The sequence below is a fragment of the Euleptes europaea genome, chromosome 4 (assembly GCF_029931775.1).
Source record: "Euleptes europaea isolate rEulEur1 chromosome 4, rEulEur1.hap1, whole genome shotgun sequence".
Lineage (NCBI taxonomy): Eukaryota > Metazoa > Chordata > Lepidosauria > Squamata > Sphaerodactylidae > Euleptes > Euleptes europaea.
The window spans coordinates 43910872-43930955 of record NC_079315.1 but is presented as its reverse complement, the minus strand read 5'-3'; the positions used below and the strand labels follow the sequence as shown (position 1 = coordinate 43930955).

Sequence of the window (20084 nt, the reverse complement as noted above, 5' to 3'; positions counted from 1 at the left end):
TTCATAACAAAAACAGCTACCAGTACCTTGCAAGGGACATTTACTCCATTTTTTTTGTAACATAATGCTTTTAGACAGATATAATATTTCCAACAAAGAGTGGAAAGGGAATCTAGTTTGCATATTATCAACAGTAAGAAAGTAGGATCTCAGTTTTGAATTGGCACTGCTAGATGAAAAACAAAACGAGACATGAACTTCCAGAGGCTCTTGTCTCTTTTGATCCTAGTTCAGTTAAAAAGTTACATGTATGCATCATGTAATTTTTTTATAACAACGAATTGGAAGACCAAATGACTTTTTGTTAACTTGTTTTAAATTTTGTCTGGTTTCATTGGCTTACCTTCTATAGCCGACAGGAGAACTCGAGAATGATCATAAGCAATAACATTCGCATATCTATTCTTTGGTTTATTTACTTCCAGGTTAGAGTGCTCCCATGTGAATTGTTGGCCTGGGTCAATTGACTTTAAAAAAAGAGAGGAAAAAATAGAAGGGAATAGTTGTTATTGGCTGCATTTTTGTTCTGGAGAGATTTATTTTTTGTAGAAAGTATATATGTAAACATTATTTATATGCCATAATACAGTTTAAAGCACTCAGCCATGGGACTTATTTCACTGCAGTTAGTCATGCTGACACTTATTGACTATCACATTTAGTCACCCACCTTGCTCAGATCTCTCTTTGTTCTAATATAATATGAGATAAAAATCAATGGAGGAGATACTTTATTTTTTCATGAAAGATAGGTGTATGTGCTTGTAGAAGGAAGGGAAATGCACAATAATATTGACAGATCCAAATGGATGGTCCAAGCTGATATATCCATGGGTGACCAGAATACCTTGGTTTGTAGCCCAAGTTTTATAGGTAGGTTAGGAAAATCAGAAGGATTGCAATAGCGAGCGAGCGAGAGAGAGAGAGAGATTTTGCAAAAGTTTAACACAAAGTATTTGTAAGAAAATTTGAGACATGTGAAAACAGATAAAATGAGTGAACTACCCTGTTTAAATGTTCAATCTGGTGAATTCTGGAACTGATTCAGGCCAAAATTGCAAAAATGTATAGCTATATAAGTACTGAAATATACAGAACTAAATATAGTTACTCAAAAGGAAAGTTACATTGATCGCAACAAATGTTAGTTCTATGTAAATGTGCATAATATTAATAATGTAGAATGCCTAAAGCCAAAGAATTATGATCATGGCATTACAGATTTCCACAAGAATTAGACGAAATGATGACTTTTTTGGTTGCACATTTTGGTTGAATTACAATGGTGCTGACAGAATTAGCAAACTATAGACTTAATGGCTGTTTATGCATGGTTCGTATACACCTGGTTCGCCCCTCTCTTGTCTCACACTTTTATATCTCGAGATCAGAAAACTTTATGCATGGTGTGGCTTGTTGTGAAGAAAGTCCTGGGAGTCTCAGGAGCACTTGCTAATCACAAGCAGAAATCAGGAAGTGTCTTAGTCTCCCCATTTGAAATGCTGCATTCTCATTGGCAGTAGTGCTTACTCTGACAAAAACATCATCCTGCCCCTCTCCCCCCAGTGGCCATTTCACAACCAGTCTCGCAAAACAGAGCACTGAATCGCATCCACAAAAGTAAAAGGGGGAGGGGTGATTTTTGGTTATTTGCACACACTTGCTGAAATGGACTAGAACAAATGGTATTTGGAGAGGGGGAAGTTCTCTGTTCATCCCTGAGTCTGTGAATCGCACAAAAGAAAAAGGGAGGGGAGATTCTTGGTTGCACACGCACACTTGCTGAAACTCACTTGAAAAGATGTTTCCTTCTCGGGGCTCCCTACGTGTTTTTAATTTTTTTTCCTGCTGCTCTGATGTAATATTGATATATTATCAAATCACCCAGAATACTATTGAAAATTGCAGAGAGAGCCAGAGAAGCCTAGGGTCATGCACTCGCTCCCCCCCCCCCCCCGTGGGTAACTCATCACCCAAATGCAGAGGGAGAGCAACCATACGATCCTATCCTCCGCTGCCTCTCTCTGCTATTTTGAATAGTATTCTGGGTGATTTGATGATATATTGATATTACATCTGAGCAGCAACTTTTTAAAGCAGAGGGAGCCCAGGGAAGGAGGCGACCATGGCTATCTCCAATATGGTTTCCTGAGGCATTGTGGAGGGGATAGCTGAAGGCTGGCTAAAGGAGGAGTTGGAGGAGGAGTTGAAGAATGAGGGTGTGTCAGGACGTGGGAAGATCAACTTGTGGCTGCACTATGCACCTATTCAGATCAAGATGGGCTTGGAACTAAAGTAAATGCTATGATTAAATAGGGATTGGGAAACCTGGGGAAATTGCAGAATGGAAGCGAGCTGAGCCCCGAGGGAGGGGAACATCATGCGTAACCCCTGCAGAGAACCGAGACAATCGCAGGAGAATTGTGGGATAAACCAACCAGGCATAAACGGCCATAAAAAAAACTTTAGTACCTTTCAAAGTAGGTATTCCAGTCCTAATTAAGCAATTTCTTTTTGGTTAAAATTCTACTAGAAATGTGTGCTAAGATGACAATATTAAACTAATCAGGCTACAGCTATCAGGTCAAGGGTCCTTTCATATTGCGGCAATCATCCTTAAATTCCCACCTCTCCTCCAGGGCTCTGAACTAATCATAATTTAGGCCTCATGCAAATCCAAGTGATTGTTAGCCAATCTGAGCCCATGGAACTCCACTGGCTAGCAGGGGGTCAACAAGCCTCATTTTAAGAAGGGGGAAGAAAAACTTCTTTCCTTCGGATAGGGTTTTTGTTGCTCTGGAAAAGAGCAACAGCTTAGCCAGGCTTTTGTTTGGCTTTTAGTTAAGGTTTGGGGGTCTGCTTATGGAAGAAACTTATTTTAGTGTGACTAATTCATCCTGCTAAGGGCCCATCATTCCCACTGGTGAGTGTAGCTTCTGTAGAAAGGTGCTCTGCGTGGGAAAAGAGAAGACTTGAACCTGCTGAGGTTCAAGAGAGGGGAAATTAAATTTCCTTCCAGGGTTTTAACTGCTTTACTTGAGAGCCAGTTTTACTATATGTATTGAAGGAACGGAGCAGCTGAAACTATAAAGACTTTGATTGTGACAAAACTAGATGTAGCTAAGCATTGTACAGAATTGGTCAGTTAATTTGGTGTCCCACCTCGTCATTCTTCATGGAATATGAATGGCCACTTAATTGAGCAGGTTAATAAATTTTGCTACCTGAGCATCCTTTTTTCCTATAATATGTCCTGGACAGGCCATATGACTGCTGCCATGAAGCTAGCATCTTTACACTCAGTAGCTCTCCTGAGATTTTTTCGAACCACAGGAGGCAATTATATACGAGCTGCTATTCAGTCATTTAAGGCTAAGGTAGCTCCGTTATTATTATGTTCTGTACCTTTGGCTATTGCCAAAGTTAATGAAAAATATGATTCCTGCTTAATTTCTTTTTTACGCTCCATGTCCAACTTGCCAACATGTATTTCTGGTCCAGCAATTTATTTGGAATTTGCTGAACCATCTTTGAAAGCCAAAGCTTGGATTGCAACATTTACCTTTACTTTAAAAATTCTTTAGTCCTCAGAGGGGTGCTATTTGCATTTACTGGCTTAAGATGGCTTTCAGAGTTCATGGCAAAAATTAGTTGAGGATAGATTGCAGAGTCAATTTGTCCCTTGAGGTTTTAAAGCAAATGGAATATCCCTCTGCATGTAAATTAGTTAGATCTAGAGCAGGGGTGTCAAACATAAGGCCCGAGGGCCGGATCTGGCCCCTTGAGAGCTTTTATCCGGCCTGCGAGCCATCCAAGGCAGCCACCTCCCCCAGTCCCAATCTGGGCTGGCGAGGCATGGTCTGGCCCAACCAAGTGACATTTATGTCATATCCGGCCCTCGTAACAATTGAGTTACGATCCGGCTCTGGCCCTCGTAACAATTGAGTTACGACACCCCTGATCTAGAGTGTTGCAACTTGACAAATGGAGCACTGGCTGCAGAGCGCGCAGGGTATGCTCCTTGTACCATCTGGGCTTCCCCATTCCAAAGATTCTACCTGCTTATTGTAAATTTTTAACTGTCCCCAAATACAGAATGCTTTTTTCCAAGGCTAGGTTAAATGCACTGCCATTGGGGGAGTTAGCGGGCAGATTTTTAGGGGTTCCCTTTTCTGAGCAACTTTGCAATTGTGGATCAGAGAGTTTGGACACTGTTTGGCATTTTTTTTGTAGATTGTAAAAAACATGATCTCACCAGAGACAAATGGATCACAATACACATTCAAAGGTGGGGACCTGCCCTAAAGCAAGAGATAGTTGCAAAGTTATTGGCTGATACTGATCCAAATGCAACCCTCGCTGTGGCAAAAATTTTATCTATGGTTTTTAATGATACCTCTTTTTAACTGTACTGTTTAGATATTATATTTTTGTATGTTTGGTTATGTATTATGGAATGTACTGAATTTGTTTTGCTTATAACCTATTGGTCTACAAGCCTAAAGAATGGAATAAAGGAAAGGAATTGGTCACAGTTGCTATTTCACCGTAGTTACTATGTTGCTGATTGATGGGAGGGAACTGATTAGTTTGAGCAGCTGCAAGAAGTGGGCAGCAGCAAGTGTCCCAGCAAAAGAATGAGATTAGGCAGCCTGGATGCAAAGCGCTATAGCATCTTAGTCACTGATACTTCCTCACTAGTCTCCCACTATGAACAGCAGTCCTATTATATGCACTCCTGAAAACCTAGTAAAGTTTATATTTATCCATAACTTGGTTTAAAAAAGGAAGAAAACAAATGATTTCCAAGTAATTAGTTTTTACTCTGATGCATGGAGACTTATTCACACATAGTTGAGTAAAAGATATCATAAAGGGAACATTTTTAACATCTTAGTCATGTGAGTATTATCGAAAGGTATCGTGCCATAATTTTCACTAAATTTGTGTTTTTTTTTAACTGAGTATTTGCCTCTTCTCTGTTGGAGCATGACAATATATTAAAGCAGAGCATGTTCACTGCAAACACAAAGGAAATAGGGTTTTCCCAAGAGGAGGAGTGTCATATATATTGTCGAAGGCTTTCACGGTCAGAGTTCATTGGTTCTTGTAGGTTATCCGGGCTGTGTAACCGTGGTCTTGGAATTTTCTTTCCTGACGTTTCGCCAGCAACTGTGGCAGGCATCTTCAGAGGAGTAACACTGAAGGACAGTGTCCTTCAGTGTTACTACTCTGAAGATGCCTGCCACAGTTGCTGGCGAAACGTCAGGAAAGAAAATTCCAAGACCACGGTTACACAGCCCGGATAACCTACAAGAACCAGTGTCATATATACTTCAAACTTGATTATGTGGACATCAAGGAGAAAACGAACAATAACAAATTGGGTTATTAGATGAGTGCTTTTTGAGGGAATGTTTACTGGCAGCACTGCCAGTGAGAATGAGGTGCTTCTGTGCAGAATAGGCCAGCACTGTTATCTGTTTTCTCAACTCAACCACTTATGTGAGACTGGTGTTATGAAGGGAAAGCTTAAAAGATTTATGTTTTCACCTGAGGTAAGATGAGGATGAGGCAAAAATACATTTCTTTTCTATTCTCTTAAGGTTTAGTAACTTACTCCGCCCTTAGATTTACAAGATTCTCTTTTTCCTGCAGAACAATGAATCTTATTTGTTGCTACATGAAGTTTTTATGAGCCACTTCTACAACTTATGATCTGCTGTCTTCAAGCCTGGTAATATAGAAATGACTTTATGTTCCATTTCCTGCATCCTAACATTTTTGAGTAACAAATTAAGCATTCCATTTCTTAGGACTGTTCTTGTGGAACACACTTGTTCTTTTTAATAAACATAGCAATTCCCAATACCCCACACACATACTGCAAATCTGGAATCGAGCACCCTTTCTTCACTTAGGAAAATGCATGCACCTTTTTTTAACCCCAGATATTCCAGGGTAAAACATCTGCCCACACTAGTTGCCATCTGTCTCCATGTTACACTGGAAAGAGGATGCATTTAAAACCTAGCAGATTTTACTTCTGATTAGCAGTAGGATAGCTTACAACTGCACCTTCATAACAGTTGCCTCTGGTCAAAGTACCTAAAATAAATAAAATAAAATAAACCACAACTGATGCAATTTAAAGTTTCTCAGGGCTGAATTGCGAAAGAAGAATTATCTTGAGGGCTTCCAACATAAATAAGTAGCTTCAGCTGTCACATACTACAAATAAGCTTGTGATATTTTTTTTTTTACTGTGCAAGGGAAAATCCTAGTTTCCTATAAGCTTTAATATCTACAATCCATGTATTTTGCAAGGTGAGAGATAGAGCAATTGCAAATCATCGGAAAATGACCTAGATGCTTACACGTGGTAGAGACAGAGGATACATCCACCCACCATTCTCCCTGGTACATCTTTCCTACCTTCAGACATCTGCATGGGCACTTAGACTGCAATTGTAAGAATGCTAACTAGGCAGTAAGTCCCAGTGAACTCAATGGGATTAACTTCTATGCATATTTAGGATAGTACTGTCCAACTCCAAACTAGGTGTGTATATGTACAGATCTTATGGGCTACTCTCAGCTTCTATAGTGTGCAGTTTCTATAGTATACATGCATAACTGATTTCAATATTACAGTTGCCATACAGGTGCACCTGATGGAAGTAATACTCAAGCACAGCCTCTCTACCCACCATTTAGCCATTTCAGTAATTTTTGAGCTTCAGGTTTACCGAATGCCAAAACCTGGGGGTCTCCCCAAAGCTGAATAGGTGATTCCCGAAAAAGCAGAATATTTGGCTTTTCGGGTTTGGCTATTCACCTTTGCTCAGAGGCTTTGCTCTGTGCTTTCCCCCCTTTTTCTATCTTTTTTTGACTGATTTTGAGATGGGGATCGTGTAATCAGAGCCAACCATTCAGTGGGTTGATCTGGATCAAGCATAAGCGTTTTTTAAAAGACGAGGCTCACCAAGTCCCATCTGGAGTGATACACCAACTAAAAAGAGCCAGCTTCAACAGCTACTGACCACCAGGCTTCCGAAGGAGATTTCTTCATCCACATGGATGAGCAATATCCTTCAGAAAGCCCCCATGGTCAAGACTTTGACTGGCTCCGATCTCACCCTCCCCTGAAAACCTGCTCTCAAACTGAAGGTCGCCCGAAGTAGAGGTTTCGTTTCCCCCCCCATGACCATCTTTTGAAATCAGATTTTTGATGACAACAATAAAGGGCCGTTCACAGGATGCCATTTGCCACCAAAAGAAATGTTTTCTGGGCATAATTTTTCTTACATTTAAGCTTTTTTCCTCAGTTTGGAAGCTGATTTGCATGGACATCATGCTATGTGCCCCATATAAATATGCAATATTTAATGTTGTATATGAATATTCTTACTGCAATTCTCTGCAATCTAGGAAACTATTTTTATAACTTTGAATTTACTAAAGACAGAAAAGACCTACATATAATGATCATAATAACTGTTTTCCCTTGTGTATTTTTTTCTCAGCCAACATTTCTATGTATCTATAAAACAGTTCCATTCCACTAAACTAGTCAAACGTTTCCTCTTCAGTTATATTCCTCATGTATTTAGAGCTACTGAGAGCTCTAAATAAACTTGCCCAAGTATTGTGAAATGGAACAGCTCACTATAAACTATCGAAAAACTAAGATCCTCTCCTTTGGGAAAAGGCCAAAGATTAGATGTTGGAAATTGCAGGGGAACAAGTTAGAACAAGTTTCTAATTTTAAAAACCTTGGGGTGGTGCTGCAGGCCTCAGGTGCAAAAACAGTGCACCATACCACAATGGCAGCCATTGGGGCAAGATCAGCAACTAGTATATTAAAGTTTTATAGAATCAAAGGGGTTTTTTTCATACCTGCAGCGCTCAAGCTATTCGAAGCCAAAACGTTATCCCAACTAGTCTATGGGTCATACTTAGGTTCGCCATCTTAATCTCTCAATCCCCTTGAGAGAGTCCAGGCAAAGTTTTTAAGGGCACACTTACAAGTCCCCAAATGTGTGCCCAATGCTTGGACCAGTCTGGAAACTGGAATGTTGAGGGTTGAAGCAAAAATACGCATTCTATCGATTTACAAGTGGCTGTCAGGTAACTTAAATCCCCAAGGTTTATTTCCCCCTAATTCTACAAGATAATTTTCAATCTATCTGGCAGAGGGCTGTCCTGAGCTCCCTACAAAAACTGGGCTTTACACCACAAACATTCCTGGCCCTAGGTCAGGAGCTGAAATTAAGCTGAAATTAAGCCGAGGGTGGTGAAATTAAGCCGAGGGTGGTTGATGTAGAGAGACAACTGGACATCACGGCTGCTCCCAGATTTATCTCTCCTGATAATGTCAGATATATAGCAACCTGGCGGCTTTTTTTTTTTTTTTTGGAATCTAATAAAGCTAGGAGGGTATTTATACTAGCTAGAAGTAATACCCTACCCTCTGCAGTATTGGAGGGAAGATTCAAGAAAATCCCTTTCGAACAGAGATTATGCGTCTGCCCACAAAAAAATTGAATCGATAGAGCACGTGTTTTTTGAATGCACCTTATATAACAAAGTTTGTTGCTAAACTATTGGACCATTGCTAGAAAGGTTTCCTGGAAGATCTAATAAAATTATGCTTGAATATCTTCTGTCAGATAAGAACCACCATACGACACGATTGGTTGCCCAGTTTTGCACCCTGGTCTGTAATCATAAAAAAAAGTGGGAAGGGCCTTCCTCACTGAAGAGTTGCAGTGATTTCAGTCACTGGAAATGACCTATTTTTTTTCTGTTTTATGTTTTTATGCCAATAAAGGAATGATAATGATGGCCTGATTTTTAGTATTTGCCCAGAAGAGTGTCCGTGCTAATTTGTTGTCAGACATGTGTAGTTTTAGCTGGTATCCATTAGGACTATCTTGTGTTGATTAATGAATTTTGTATATTACTTTTATTCCTTCTGTAATTAATGTTTTCTTTATTTATATACTGGTCGTAGACTGTAATAATAAAGAACATTTTGGCCATTGTGGCATATTCCATCATTTTATCTTTCCACGTCAGGTAAAGTTGATTGCTTCTATCTTCTTGCAAGAACAACTCTTACAGCCGTTGTAGCATACTTAAATAAATCTTTTAATTGTATAGACAGTTCAGGTGACATTATCCCAAGTAGCAGGGTTTTGGGAGTCAGTTCAAACTTTTGCTGAAACATTTTTTGTAACTCACTGTGAATCGTTTACCAATATTGTTGCATCTTCAAACAGGTCCACCATATGTGAAAATAAGAACCATCAGTTGCTTGGCACTTCCAACAGGCTCCCTGTTTTTCTTTAGTGTTACTCATTTTCTGTATCCTATTGGAAGTGAGATACCACCTACAGTGAGGGGGGAAAGTATTTGATCCCCTGCTGAATTTGCCCGTTTGCCCTCTGACGAAGAAATGACCAGTCCATAATTTTAATGGTAGGACTATTGTAGCTGTGAGAGACAGAATAACAACAGGAAAAGCCCCAGACACCCAGAAGACAAAAGTCAGAGATTGATGTGCATTATAATGAGTGAAATAAGTATTTGATCCCTTTGCAAAAGATGACTTAGTACTTGGTGGCAAAACCCTTGTTGGCAATTACAGAGGTCAGACGTTTCTTGTAGGTGGCCACAGGTTTGCACACATCTCAGGAGGTATTTTGTCCCACTCCTCTTTGCAGATCCTCTCCAAGTCAGTAAGATTTTGAGGCTGATGTGTAGCTACTCAAACCTTCGGCTCCCTCCACAGATTTTCGATGGGATTAAGGTCTGGAGACTGGCTAGGCCACTCCAGGACCTTAATGTGCTTCTTCTTGAGCCACTCCTTTGTTGCCTTGGCCGTGTGTTTTGGGTCATTGTCATGCTGGAATACCCATCCTCAACCCATTTTCAATGCCCTGGCTGAGGGAAGGAGGTGCTCCCCCAAGATTTGACGATACATGGTCCCGTCCATCGTCCCTTCGATGCGGTGAAGGTGTCCTGACCCCTTAGCTGAAAAACACCCCCAAAGCATAATATGTCCCCCTCCATGTTTGACGGTGGGGATGGTGTTCTTGGGGTCGTAGGCAGCATTCCTCCTCCTCCAAACACGGCAAGTTGAGTTGATGCCAAAGAGCTCGATTTTGGTTTCATTTGACCACAACACTTTCACCCAGTTCTCCTCTGGGTCATTCTGATGTGCATTGGCAAACTGCAGATGTGCATTGGCAAACTGTACATGGGCTGTCTTGAGCAAGGGGACCTTGCGGGCTCTGCAAGATCTCAGTCCTTCACGACGTAGTGTGTTACCGACTGTTTTCATGGTGACTATGGTCCCAGCTGCCCTGAGATCATTGACAAGTTCCCCCTGTGTAGTTCTGGGCTGCTTCATCACCGTTCTCATGATCATTGCTACTCCACGAGATGAGATCTTGCATGGAGCCCCAGACCAAGGGAGGTTGACAGTTAGGGTTAGGGTTGTCACCTTCTCACCAAGCTGCTTAGCAATAGTCTTGTAGCCCAGTCCAGCCTTGTGCAGGTCTACAATCTTGTCCCTGACATCCTTGGACAGCTCTTTGGTCTTGGTCATGGTGGCTAGTTTGGAATCTGATGGATTGATTGCTTCTGTCGACAGCAGAACCCTAACTCTAACCCTAACCCGGCTGGTTGATAGGGGATCAAATACTTATTTCACTCATTATAATGCACATCAATCTCTGACTTTTGTCTTCTGGGTTTCTGGGGTTTTTCCTGTTGTTATTCTGTCTCTCACAGCTACAATAAACCTACCATTAAAATTATGGACTGGTCATTTCTTCGTCAGAGGGCAAACGGGCAAATTTAGCAGGGGAGCAAATACTTTTTTCCCTCACTGTATAGAAAATCTTATACCAGTTTTCTCTGACTTCTTGACTGGCGGTGAACAAGTCCGTTGTGCATAGTTTCTCCCAAGTATCCATTGTGACAATTTCTCAAAAGTTCTGCATCCATTAAATCATGTTCATCTTTACCTGTTCCATTTCGGTATCGTATCTTAACAACAACTTGTAAATCTTTCCAAGCAAATGATCATCATTCTTAGTTATTATTGTCTCAAAGTCCATTAAGGTTCTCATCGTGCCAGTCTTCAAACAATCCTCTTTAAGTGTAGACTTTAATTGGAGATAAGTTAGTCTTTTCAAATCTTTGATTTCTTTTTTGAGCGTTTGCAGACTCTTGACTTTACCATCTTCATTAATCATATCCTGATATGTAATATAAGAACCACTCTTCCAGACAAGATCATAATATGCTTCAATTGGTGACATTATAGATGGCAGAGAGGGACTAATTCTCTTCTTGTAGCTATCCCATACTTTTAATAATGCTGGTTTAATATCACAGTCTTCCAGAATTTGTCTTGGAGTCTTCGGTGTTTTAGAATTTCATAAAACTTTGTGAAACCCAGACCAAAGATCAGCTCCTTCTGAAACAAGATTCCTATTTTTTGGAAATTTGATCCATTCTGAGATCCAACTCAAACAGGAAGCACGGTAATACAGCTTAAAGTTAGGCAGCCCTAAGCCACCTCTTTTCTTATTGTCTTGAAAGAGAAAACTAATCTACATTTCCTGGATCTGAATAGCCAATAACTGGAACAATGAACAGAAGGATATTGGCAGAAACATCGTGGAAGTGTGAAAGACCAATAACTCATGAATAACAAGTCTGTGCTACAGCTTTAATGAGTGCTCTAATGGTTTAATGGATGACATCTAAATCGGATTCCTAGTAGACTCATTCTGAAAGCTTGTATACAATAAAGCTGTCACTGGCAGAGAAACTGGATTTCTTTACTGTAAATTCATGAGCAGCACACTGAACCTATTGTAAACAATTTAAAATATATATATTTGCAATATATAGCAGTGTTTGCATGTTCTTACTAAGGTATTTGGGGTGCATTTTTAGACGCACAAAACAGTATCTGAAAGAAACAGGTATGGTTATAAAAACTGTAATAGGTGGTATTGCATTTGTATTACTGGCACCTCTGAATTGTAATGCACTTTAGCAAAGTTCCTGTCACATTTGTGCACTAAGCTAAGATTCTTTATTTTTCTATATAATAAATGGCTACAGACTATGTTAATCCAGGAGGGAATTAACCACAACAGACTGTAGAATACCAAATTTTTAAACTGCTTACTGAAGAAGATAAGCTCAGCTAGTTCAAGGAAATGAACCATGCTATGTATGCTTATTCAATACAAATCTATGGACAGAGGAAGAATTAAGAGCTATTAACCCTTGGAAACTGAATTCCAAACCATGCCATACAGATCCACAACAGATCCACAAAATTGAGCTACAGACAGAGGTGGGGATTTCTCCAAAAACTTGAAGGAGGTCCAAGGTTTGCCAAAAAATTTCAAACCTTAAAAAAAGGGGGGGGGGTAAAATTCCACAAAATAATAGAAACAATGCCTGTAGCTTTAAGAAAACAATGCCCACTGAGTTCTCAGTCACCATTTTGGAGTTTGCTAGGAAACTACAACAGCATTGCCAAGTCAAGCCTTCATTTCTCCAAAGCAAAGCCATCGAGGAGGGGGGAGCTGTGGGGGACTTGAATTAGGGTTGCCAGCTCTAGGTTGGGAAATATCTGGAGATTTTGAGGATGGTACTTGAGGAGGGCAGGGATTGGGAAGGATGGGGTAACTTCAATGGGGTATAATGCCATAGAGTCCACCTTTCAAATCAGCCATTTTTTCCATGTGAACTGATCTCTGTCACCTTCAAATCAGTTGTAAATAGTGGGAGATTTCCATCCACCACCTGGAGGTTGACAACCCTAACTTGAATGCCAAAACAGGCCTGGAAAGGGTTCTGTCCATCTTCCCTTATGGAGGACGACAGGGACAGGCCCAGTAGCAAATACCAAAACCTCACTAAATGCTACCATGCAACTCAGCACAACACAGCCACAGCTGTCAACATGAAACTGGGCCTGGTAAGATGGCCACTGAAGAACTGGGCCTGGCCCATCAGCGGCCACTCTGCAATTCAACCAGGTCCAGCATCAGTGGCCACCACAGAAGTTGGTCAGATTTTCCCTGGGGAAGAGTCTGCCAGGGAGAGGGAAGAAGAAAAAGCTGAGGAGAAGGTGTGTGGAGTTAAAGGTAGGTTGCCTGTGCAGTAGGAAGGAGAAAAGGAAGCAGGGAAAAGGGACAGGCTATGGGGCCTGCCAGGGAATCAAAAGAGGAAGTAGTGAGGAAAATGAGATGGCCCTTGAAAGTCCTTCTGGATTCCCTACTTGTAAACATTGTATTGTTTATGCATTCTCTTATGCCTTTTCCTTTCCACCAACGTACATAAGTTTCTTCTTCAGATTGTGTTATTTTTTTCAAATAATGTAATAAAATAATGTACTAATTGCATCAGAATGTATAAGAGAGGATTCAACTGGGCATAACTGGGCATCTGCTGCATCCCATGGTATAATACAAAAAATCACCTGTACTGTACAGGTGCCTAGTGGCTGTAGACAGAACAGAGCGTAAGGATGAGTGTTCTGTTGCCTCCTCTAGGAAAAGGTCCTTGGGATATTCCATAAACCTATGACAAACTCAATTTTGTGCTGTAAGACACACTGGAGAATACGGAGTCCTGACTCTTTTGTGCTACTTTTAAATCATCAGCACTGATAGGGCTTAAGAAGGCAAGCTCCTCTCCCTCCAGTATAAACCCAATAGGGGCGGGTGGGGGGAAGAAGAAGAACTGTGATGAAGGGGATAATGGGGAGGGCTCAGACAGATGGTACCCAAAGACCTATAAAGCTTGCACTTTGTATAAGGTCTACAGCAGAACCCTGCTATTGGAGGAATTCACTTTTTTCAAGCAGGGAATATTGTTCCCAGGAAAGCATTCCAAATTATAATTCTCTACCAGAATTCTCAAGTACCACTGCTAAGGAGTGTACCATGTAAGAACCCTAAAACACTACTATATAAGTATTTCAGTTCTCTCCCTGTAATAAGCAAGGGCAACATATATAAAAACTGCAGTATAGAAGGAACAATAGAACATTAACAAATTCATATGGAATGGGGAAAAGCCCAGAGTGAGACTTAAAGTTCTTCAAGATAATAAGAAAAGAGGAGGACTTGCACTACCTAATCTAAAGCTATATCACCACGCCTCTTGCTTGGTCTGGATAACAGATTGGATTAAATACCCCATCGATAGAAGATTGTTATTAGAAAAAGCAGACCTTTCAGTTGGATTTCATAGCTTACTCTGGCCCTCAAAAACACAATTTTTTTTATCAAGTCGAGCTCTCAAAAATGTGATCTGAAGCCTGCACTTTTAAAAATATGGAATAATTACCAAAAAAAGGATTAGTCCATCCCCATCTACCATGATGTCTTTGTTTGAAGCTTATTATGATCCAGCTATTTGGAAACATCATAAATACCTAACCTATCAAGATCTTACTGAGGAATCTGGAAAAATCAAACAATTACCAACTCTAAAAAAAGAGAGAATAAGGACCTGAATTGGTTAACATATCTACAATTAATATCAAGATTGAAAGAAGATTGTCTCAAAACAGGTGCTCTTAGAGCACCAACAGAATTCCAGATTATCATAATGAAACATCAAGATCATTTACTTGGGAGACTCTATAAGTTTCTTTTGAAATATGATACGGGATTGGAACAAGTTAAGATCAACATGATTAAGTGAATGCAGAATTTTGGAGAAATTATCCCAATGGAAAAATGGGAATCGTTATGCACCAAAGATTTAAGATTCACATCCAACCAGGACATGCGTGAAAATTGGTACAAGATGTTTTATAGATGGCACTTCACTCCAAAAATGTTACAAAAAATGCATAGTACGAACCAGGTGACATGTTGTAAGTGTAACGCATCAGATGGAACTTTCATGTTTGGTGGACATGCTCAAAGTTACAATTTTATTGGAAAATTATTCATCAGGAATTCCAAAAACTGTCCCAATAGAAATTCATCTTAGATCCAAAAAACATGTTGCTGGGTGTCATTCCATTAAAATTACCAGTGCGATCCAAAGATCTGTTTAAATATGCCACAACTGCTGCAAGAATTGTTTTAGCAAGGAAATGGAAGCAAGCTTTGCTTCCTGATATAGAAGAATGGAAAGAAAAGCTCTTTGAATATGAAGTCATGGCTAAGATAATCAATATGGCTAATAATAATCAAAATTATGAGTTATTTCATCAAAACTGGATATGTTAAGGTTTAAAAACAGTATTATGTAATAGAAAAGTAGATGGTAGTTGATTATATTGACCATAGCGTTATGAAAAAATTAATTAATTATATCTACAAGCCAGGAAGATTACTTTGATTTTATAACCATGCAAATTTGTATGACAATGCAATCAGTCTTTTCTATATACTTTTTAATTTACTTGTATCTGTATTGCTAATTTTTTTCTTTCTTTTTTCCCATTCCTTTCCTTTATACTTGTACCCTTTTTTCTCTTTTCCCTATAAATAATAAAAAAGAAAGAACAATAGCAGGACCTTGGTAGGTATCAAAACAAGTTGGTAGTATGGAAACTGAGTATAGTGAACTACCTATGAAAATGAACAATTTGACCATTTTCCATAAGTGTCAGCTTTTGCTATGAGAATTTCATTCTTCAGAGAAATCCATAATAATGATAATCCATAATAAGATGCTATTTTATTATGCAGGAAACTTGCCAAGAGAATGATATTTACATAGTGCATAAGCAAAACATGAATGCTAAATACATGAATGCTAATACATCATCATGGCATGTTGCCAGCAAATTATATTCTCCTACAGCATTAGGAACTTGAGTTCCAGAAAGTAAAAAATGCTTTATTTGTCAGAGGCTGACTCTTGTTTTTGTTTTTTTCCCTATGTTGTAAGTATGCTGCCCCGTGGAGCAGAGTGTTAAGCTGCAGTACTGCAGTCAAAAGCTCTGCTCACGACCTGAGTTCGATCCCGACAGAAGTCAGTTTCAGGTAGCCGGCTCAAGGTTGACTCAGCCTTCCATCCTTCTGAGGTCAGTGAAATGAGTACCCAGCTTGCTGGGGGTAAAGGGAAGATGACTGGGGAAGGCACTGTCAAACCACACCGCAAACAAAGTCTGCCTTGGAAACGTCGGGATGTGACGTCACTCCATGGGTGTGCTTGCACAGGGGACCTTTACCTTTAAGTTTTACAAAGGAAGTAATAAGGAAACAGTACCATTAGTTATTCATGTGTTCTTCAGTTGAAGGCCCATAAGGAGTTTTAAGGAATGTTCTCACCCCATCATACTTGATTGAAACTGGATATGCTTTAGTGAGAAGCATAATCCCCTCCCCCATTTCTGGCAGAGTCACAGAGAGGGAAGAAGGCTTGAAAGGAAAGGGAAACCAGCATTGGAGTCCATGGGGCAAATAGGGTCTTTGCCCAGCAAAGAAACCACACTATAATTTTTTGGAATAGAAAACTCACACTTATCTAAATTATTCCTGCATAAGCTTGAAGAGGTGTTATTTCCATACCTCCATATTGGTACCTCAAAAGGATATGAATGCAATACATTTCTACTTCGTAGCATACTAAAGAAAACACCCAAATAATGGCAGGCAGGCAGGAAGTTTTATCCTGCACTCTTGAGGTATAGGTATGTGGAAGGAGAATGACTCTTTCTGATTGGTCGAGAAACTGGGGTCCATAGGATTGTATTCTACCAATCAGCTCAGAAAAACATAATGCCTTTCTTCAGTCTTAGCTGACTTCTTCCTATGGAAGTAGCTCTTTGGAAGAAAAGGCTACTGAGCCTGGAGGAAGGTTCCAAGTTGAGCAGAATGGTAGAATGAATGCAAGCCATGACATTAGATGTGAGCTCTGCAGCAGTTTGCCCAGTAGAACTCTGTAAAAAATGTGAGAGGTGGAAGTGGAGGGTACCTGCACTAGGATCTCCAAATGTGCTAGATGATCAGTTCAGATTTCTGTTTCTGGTGATCTGAAGTGTATACTCCTTCCCACCTACCTGACATGCTATATTCCTCAAGGATCTGATGTCTAACCACTTCAAGATAAGACACATGCAAACAAATATAAACAGATATGGCATAACTATTCCAGTTAAAGAGACTTGGGCTTCATGAGTAGTGTAGACAAGACCTTTACTTATAGGTTGTCCACAATCTGCCCAATAATCTGTGAAATGAAAATGGATTTCCTGCTTCCAGCTTCGCAATTATTTCTTTCCATAAAAAACCACTGCTACTTTTATCGATACTGATGCATACTGACTATGGATGACCCTTGAACAAAGGTTATTGAGCTTCTGAGGAAAAAAATATGACTAACATTTCTGTTGGTACACAAGCATTTTAGGATCAATGACAGCTGCTTTCTTATCCTTATGCGTATAAGGTACACAGACCTTGGAAAACACAACTAGGGAATCAACGTTCCACATGACTCCAGTAACAACAAGTTTCCAACCTGACAGTATACATAAATAGTGCTAAGGGTTTTTTTTTTTTTTTTGGGGTAACTAACACTGAAACTAAAAGCTATTATTATCACTCTGTTTTTACAATGGGTCAGAAATTGCTTCCAGGCAGAAGGGACCCTACAAAACGTTCGTGTATTCCACAACATAATTAAAAAGGCAGACAGCGGCACACTGTTCACTGACTAAACTAATTGTTTCTTAATCACTGTAGCATATCCTCCAGTGCAGTATTATAGAATGAGAAGGCATTTTCTTTTTAGTCGAAGCGTTTTCTTTTTAAATTGTGCTGAATTTTGATATAAATATTGGTTTGGAGGCAAAGATTCCTGTGTGTGAATGGAAGGAACTGAGCCATTTGTGTTTTTTAAAAACATTACCTTGTTTTAGATCTATTACTGAAGGTGAGAATAGTCTTATCAATTACAAGCATACCTCGGAGATATTGTGGGTTTGGTTCCGGCGAATAGCGCAATAAAGCGAGTCACACAATTTTGTTTGTTTCCCAATGCATATACAAGTTATGTTTATACTATACTGTAGTCTATTAAGTGTGAAATAGCATTACTTCTAAAAAATGTACTGTAATAAAATGTACTGTACTCCTCACTTCTTGAGGAGAATTCTGGCCTTACCCAGAGGCACCCCTGCAGCCCTGATGCGAGCAGAACTCAGTTTGCCCTCAATCAGGGCCCGTGTTCACTTAGCCGTGTTAAGATCTTGGAGAAAGCAAAGCAGTGACACCACCAACTTACATCGCAGGCAGTGTTTTAAATAGATGATGCAAAAGGATGCTGACAAGCTAGCCTGCTATAACAACATCCTGCATTGCTACTGCATATCAGAGGACACCCAGGCTGTCCCCATAGTAGGTATCAACATTTGGGACTGGGTGTTCAAATGTGATGCTGCATCAGACAGGCAATCAATCTCCCAGTCCAAATTATCACCATGGTTTAAACAGTTTAAAAGGGATCATGTCAGAGCTTCATACCTGGTCAGTATCCCCTTCCATAACCTCAGAATAGCTTTTACCTCCCTCTGGTTTGAAACCATGCCAACGGCTTGGATAGCTGGACGTCACTCCCGAACACCAGGGGCCTCTTGCCTATGTATTTGTGGAGCCGCTCCACAGGACCTAACTAATTACACCTTATTTTGTCCTCTTTACACAGAGCCCAGACTTAAATTTCTCCGTTTCTAAAGGGCCTAAATCTTTCTCCAGATCCAGAGAAGTTGCTCTTTCTCCTGTCAAACACCAATCCTGTCAGACACCAAGGTCAGGGACAGAGGGTTGCTCTGTGGGAGATGGTGTCACTGTAGCATATCCTCCAGTGCAGTATTATAGAATGAGAAGGCATTTTCTTTTTAGTCTAAGTGTTTTCTTTTTAAATTGTGTTGAATTTTGATATAAATATTGGTTTGGAGGCAAAGATTCCTGTGTGTGAATGGAAGGAACTGAGCCATTTGTGTTTTTTTTTAAAACATTACCTTGTTTTAGATCTATCACTGCAGGTGAGAATAGTCTACCAATTACACACCCTTTGGTGTGTGGGGTGCCGCAAGGAGCGATCCTCTCCCCTATGTTGTTTACATGCGTCCCCTTGCCCAGCTAGTTTGGAGGTTCGGGCTGGGGTGTCATCAATATGCTGATGACACCCAGATTTACCTGCTCATGGACGGCCATTCGGACTCTGCCTCGGACACACTGACCGGGTGTTTGGACGCTGTGACTGGTTGGTTGAGAAAAGGCCAGCTGAAGTTGAATCCAGCAGATGGAGGTCCTGTGGCTAGGCCGGGATGGCTTGGGGTTGGGGTGCCGGCTCCCAGCTTTTGACGGTGTGAAACTGACATCTCCACCCGCCGTCAAGAGTCTGGGTGTGATTCTGGATGCCTCCTTGTCTATGGAGGCCAAGGTCACAGCTGTGGTCAAGGCGGCTTTCTTCCATCTACTCTGGGCCTGGAAGCTGGTGCCCTATCTCTCCTGCCCTGACCTAGCCACGGTGATCCATGCAATGGTCACCTCTAGGCTAGACTACTGTAACTCGCTCTACGTAGGGCTGCCCTCAAGACTCATCTGGCGGCTCCAGCTGGTACAGAATGTGGCTGCAAGACTCCTTACAGGGGTCTCGTCCAGAGAACATATAAAGCCAGTGCTCTGCCAACTACACTGGCTCCAGCTGGAGTATCGGATCAGGTTCACGGTGCTGGTTTTGACCTTTAAAGCCTTACATGGCCTGGGACCCTCGTATCTTCGGGACTGCCTCTCCTGGTATACCCCCCGAAGATCTTTACGGTCATCTGATAACAACTTACTGGTGGTCCCTGGCCCTAAGTGTGTGCGGCTGTCCTCCACGAGAGCCAGGGCCTTGGCGCCGGCCTGGTGGACTGCTCTGTCTGGTGACATCAGGGCCCTGCGGGACCTTAAAGCGTTCCGCAGGGCCTGCAAGACAGAGCTATTCCACCAGGCCTATGGCTGAAGATAGCTGCAAATATCATCTGCTGGCCTCCCTATTGCCCCACCTTCCTGTTATATTGTTGATGT

General features: G+C 40.7%; 1 protein-coding gene across 11 annotated transcripts in view; it reads right to left on the bottom strand.

Annotated features, from left to right (window-relative positions):
* Nucleotides 1-20084, bottom strand: part of LOC130477124 (receptor-type tyrosine-protein phosphatase delta) — a 619168-nt gene that overhangs the window by 111107 nt on the left and 487977 nt on the right. For all 11 annotated transcript variants that reach the window (XM_056849115.1, XM_056849116.1, XM_056849118.1 and 8 more), the window contains one exon: nucleotides 344-467. In XM_056849115.1, the coding sequence (XP_056705093.1) occupies nucleotides 344-467 (124 nt within the window). The remainder of the gene's footprint in view (nucleotides 1-343; nucleotides 468-20084) is intronic.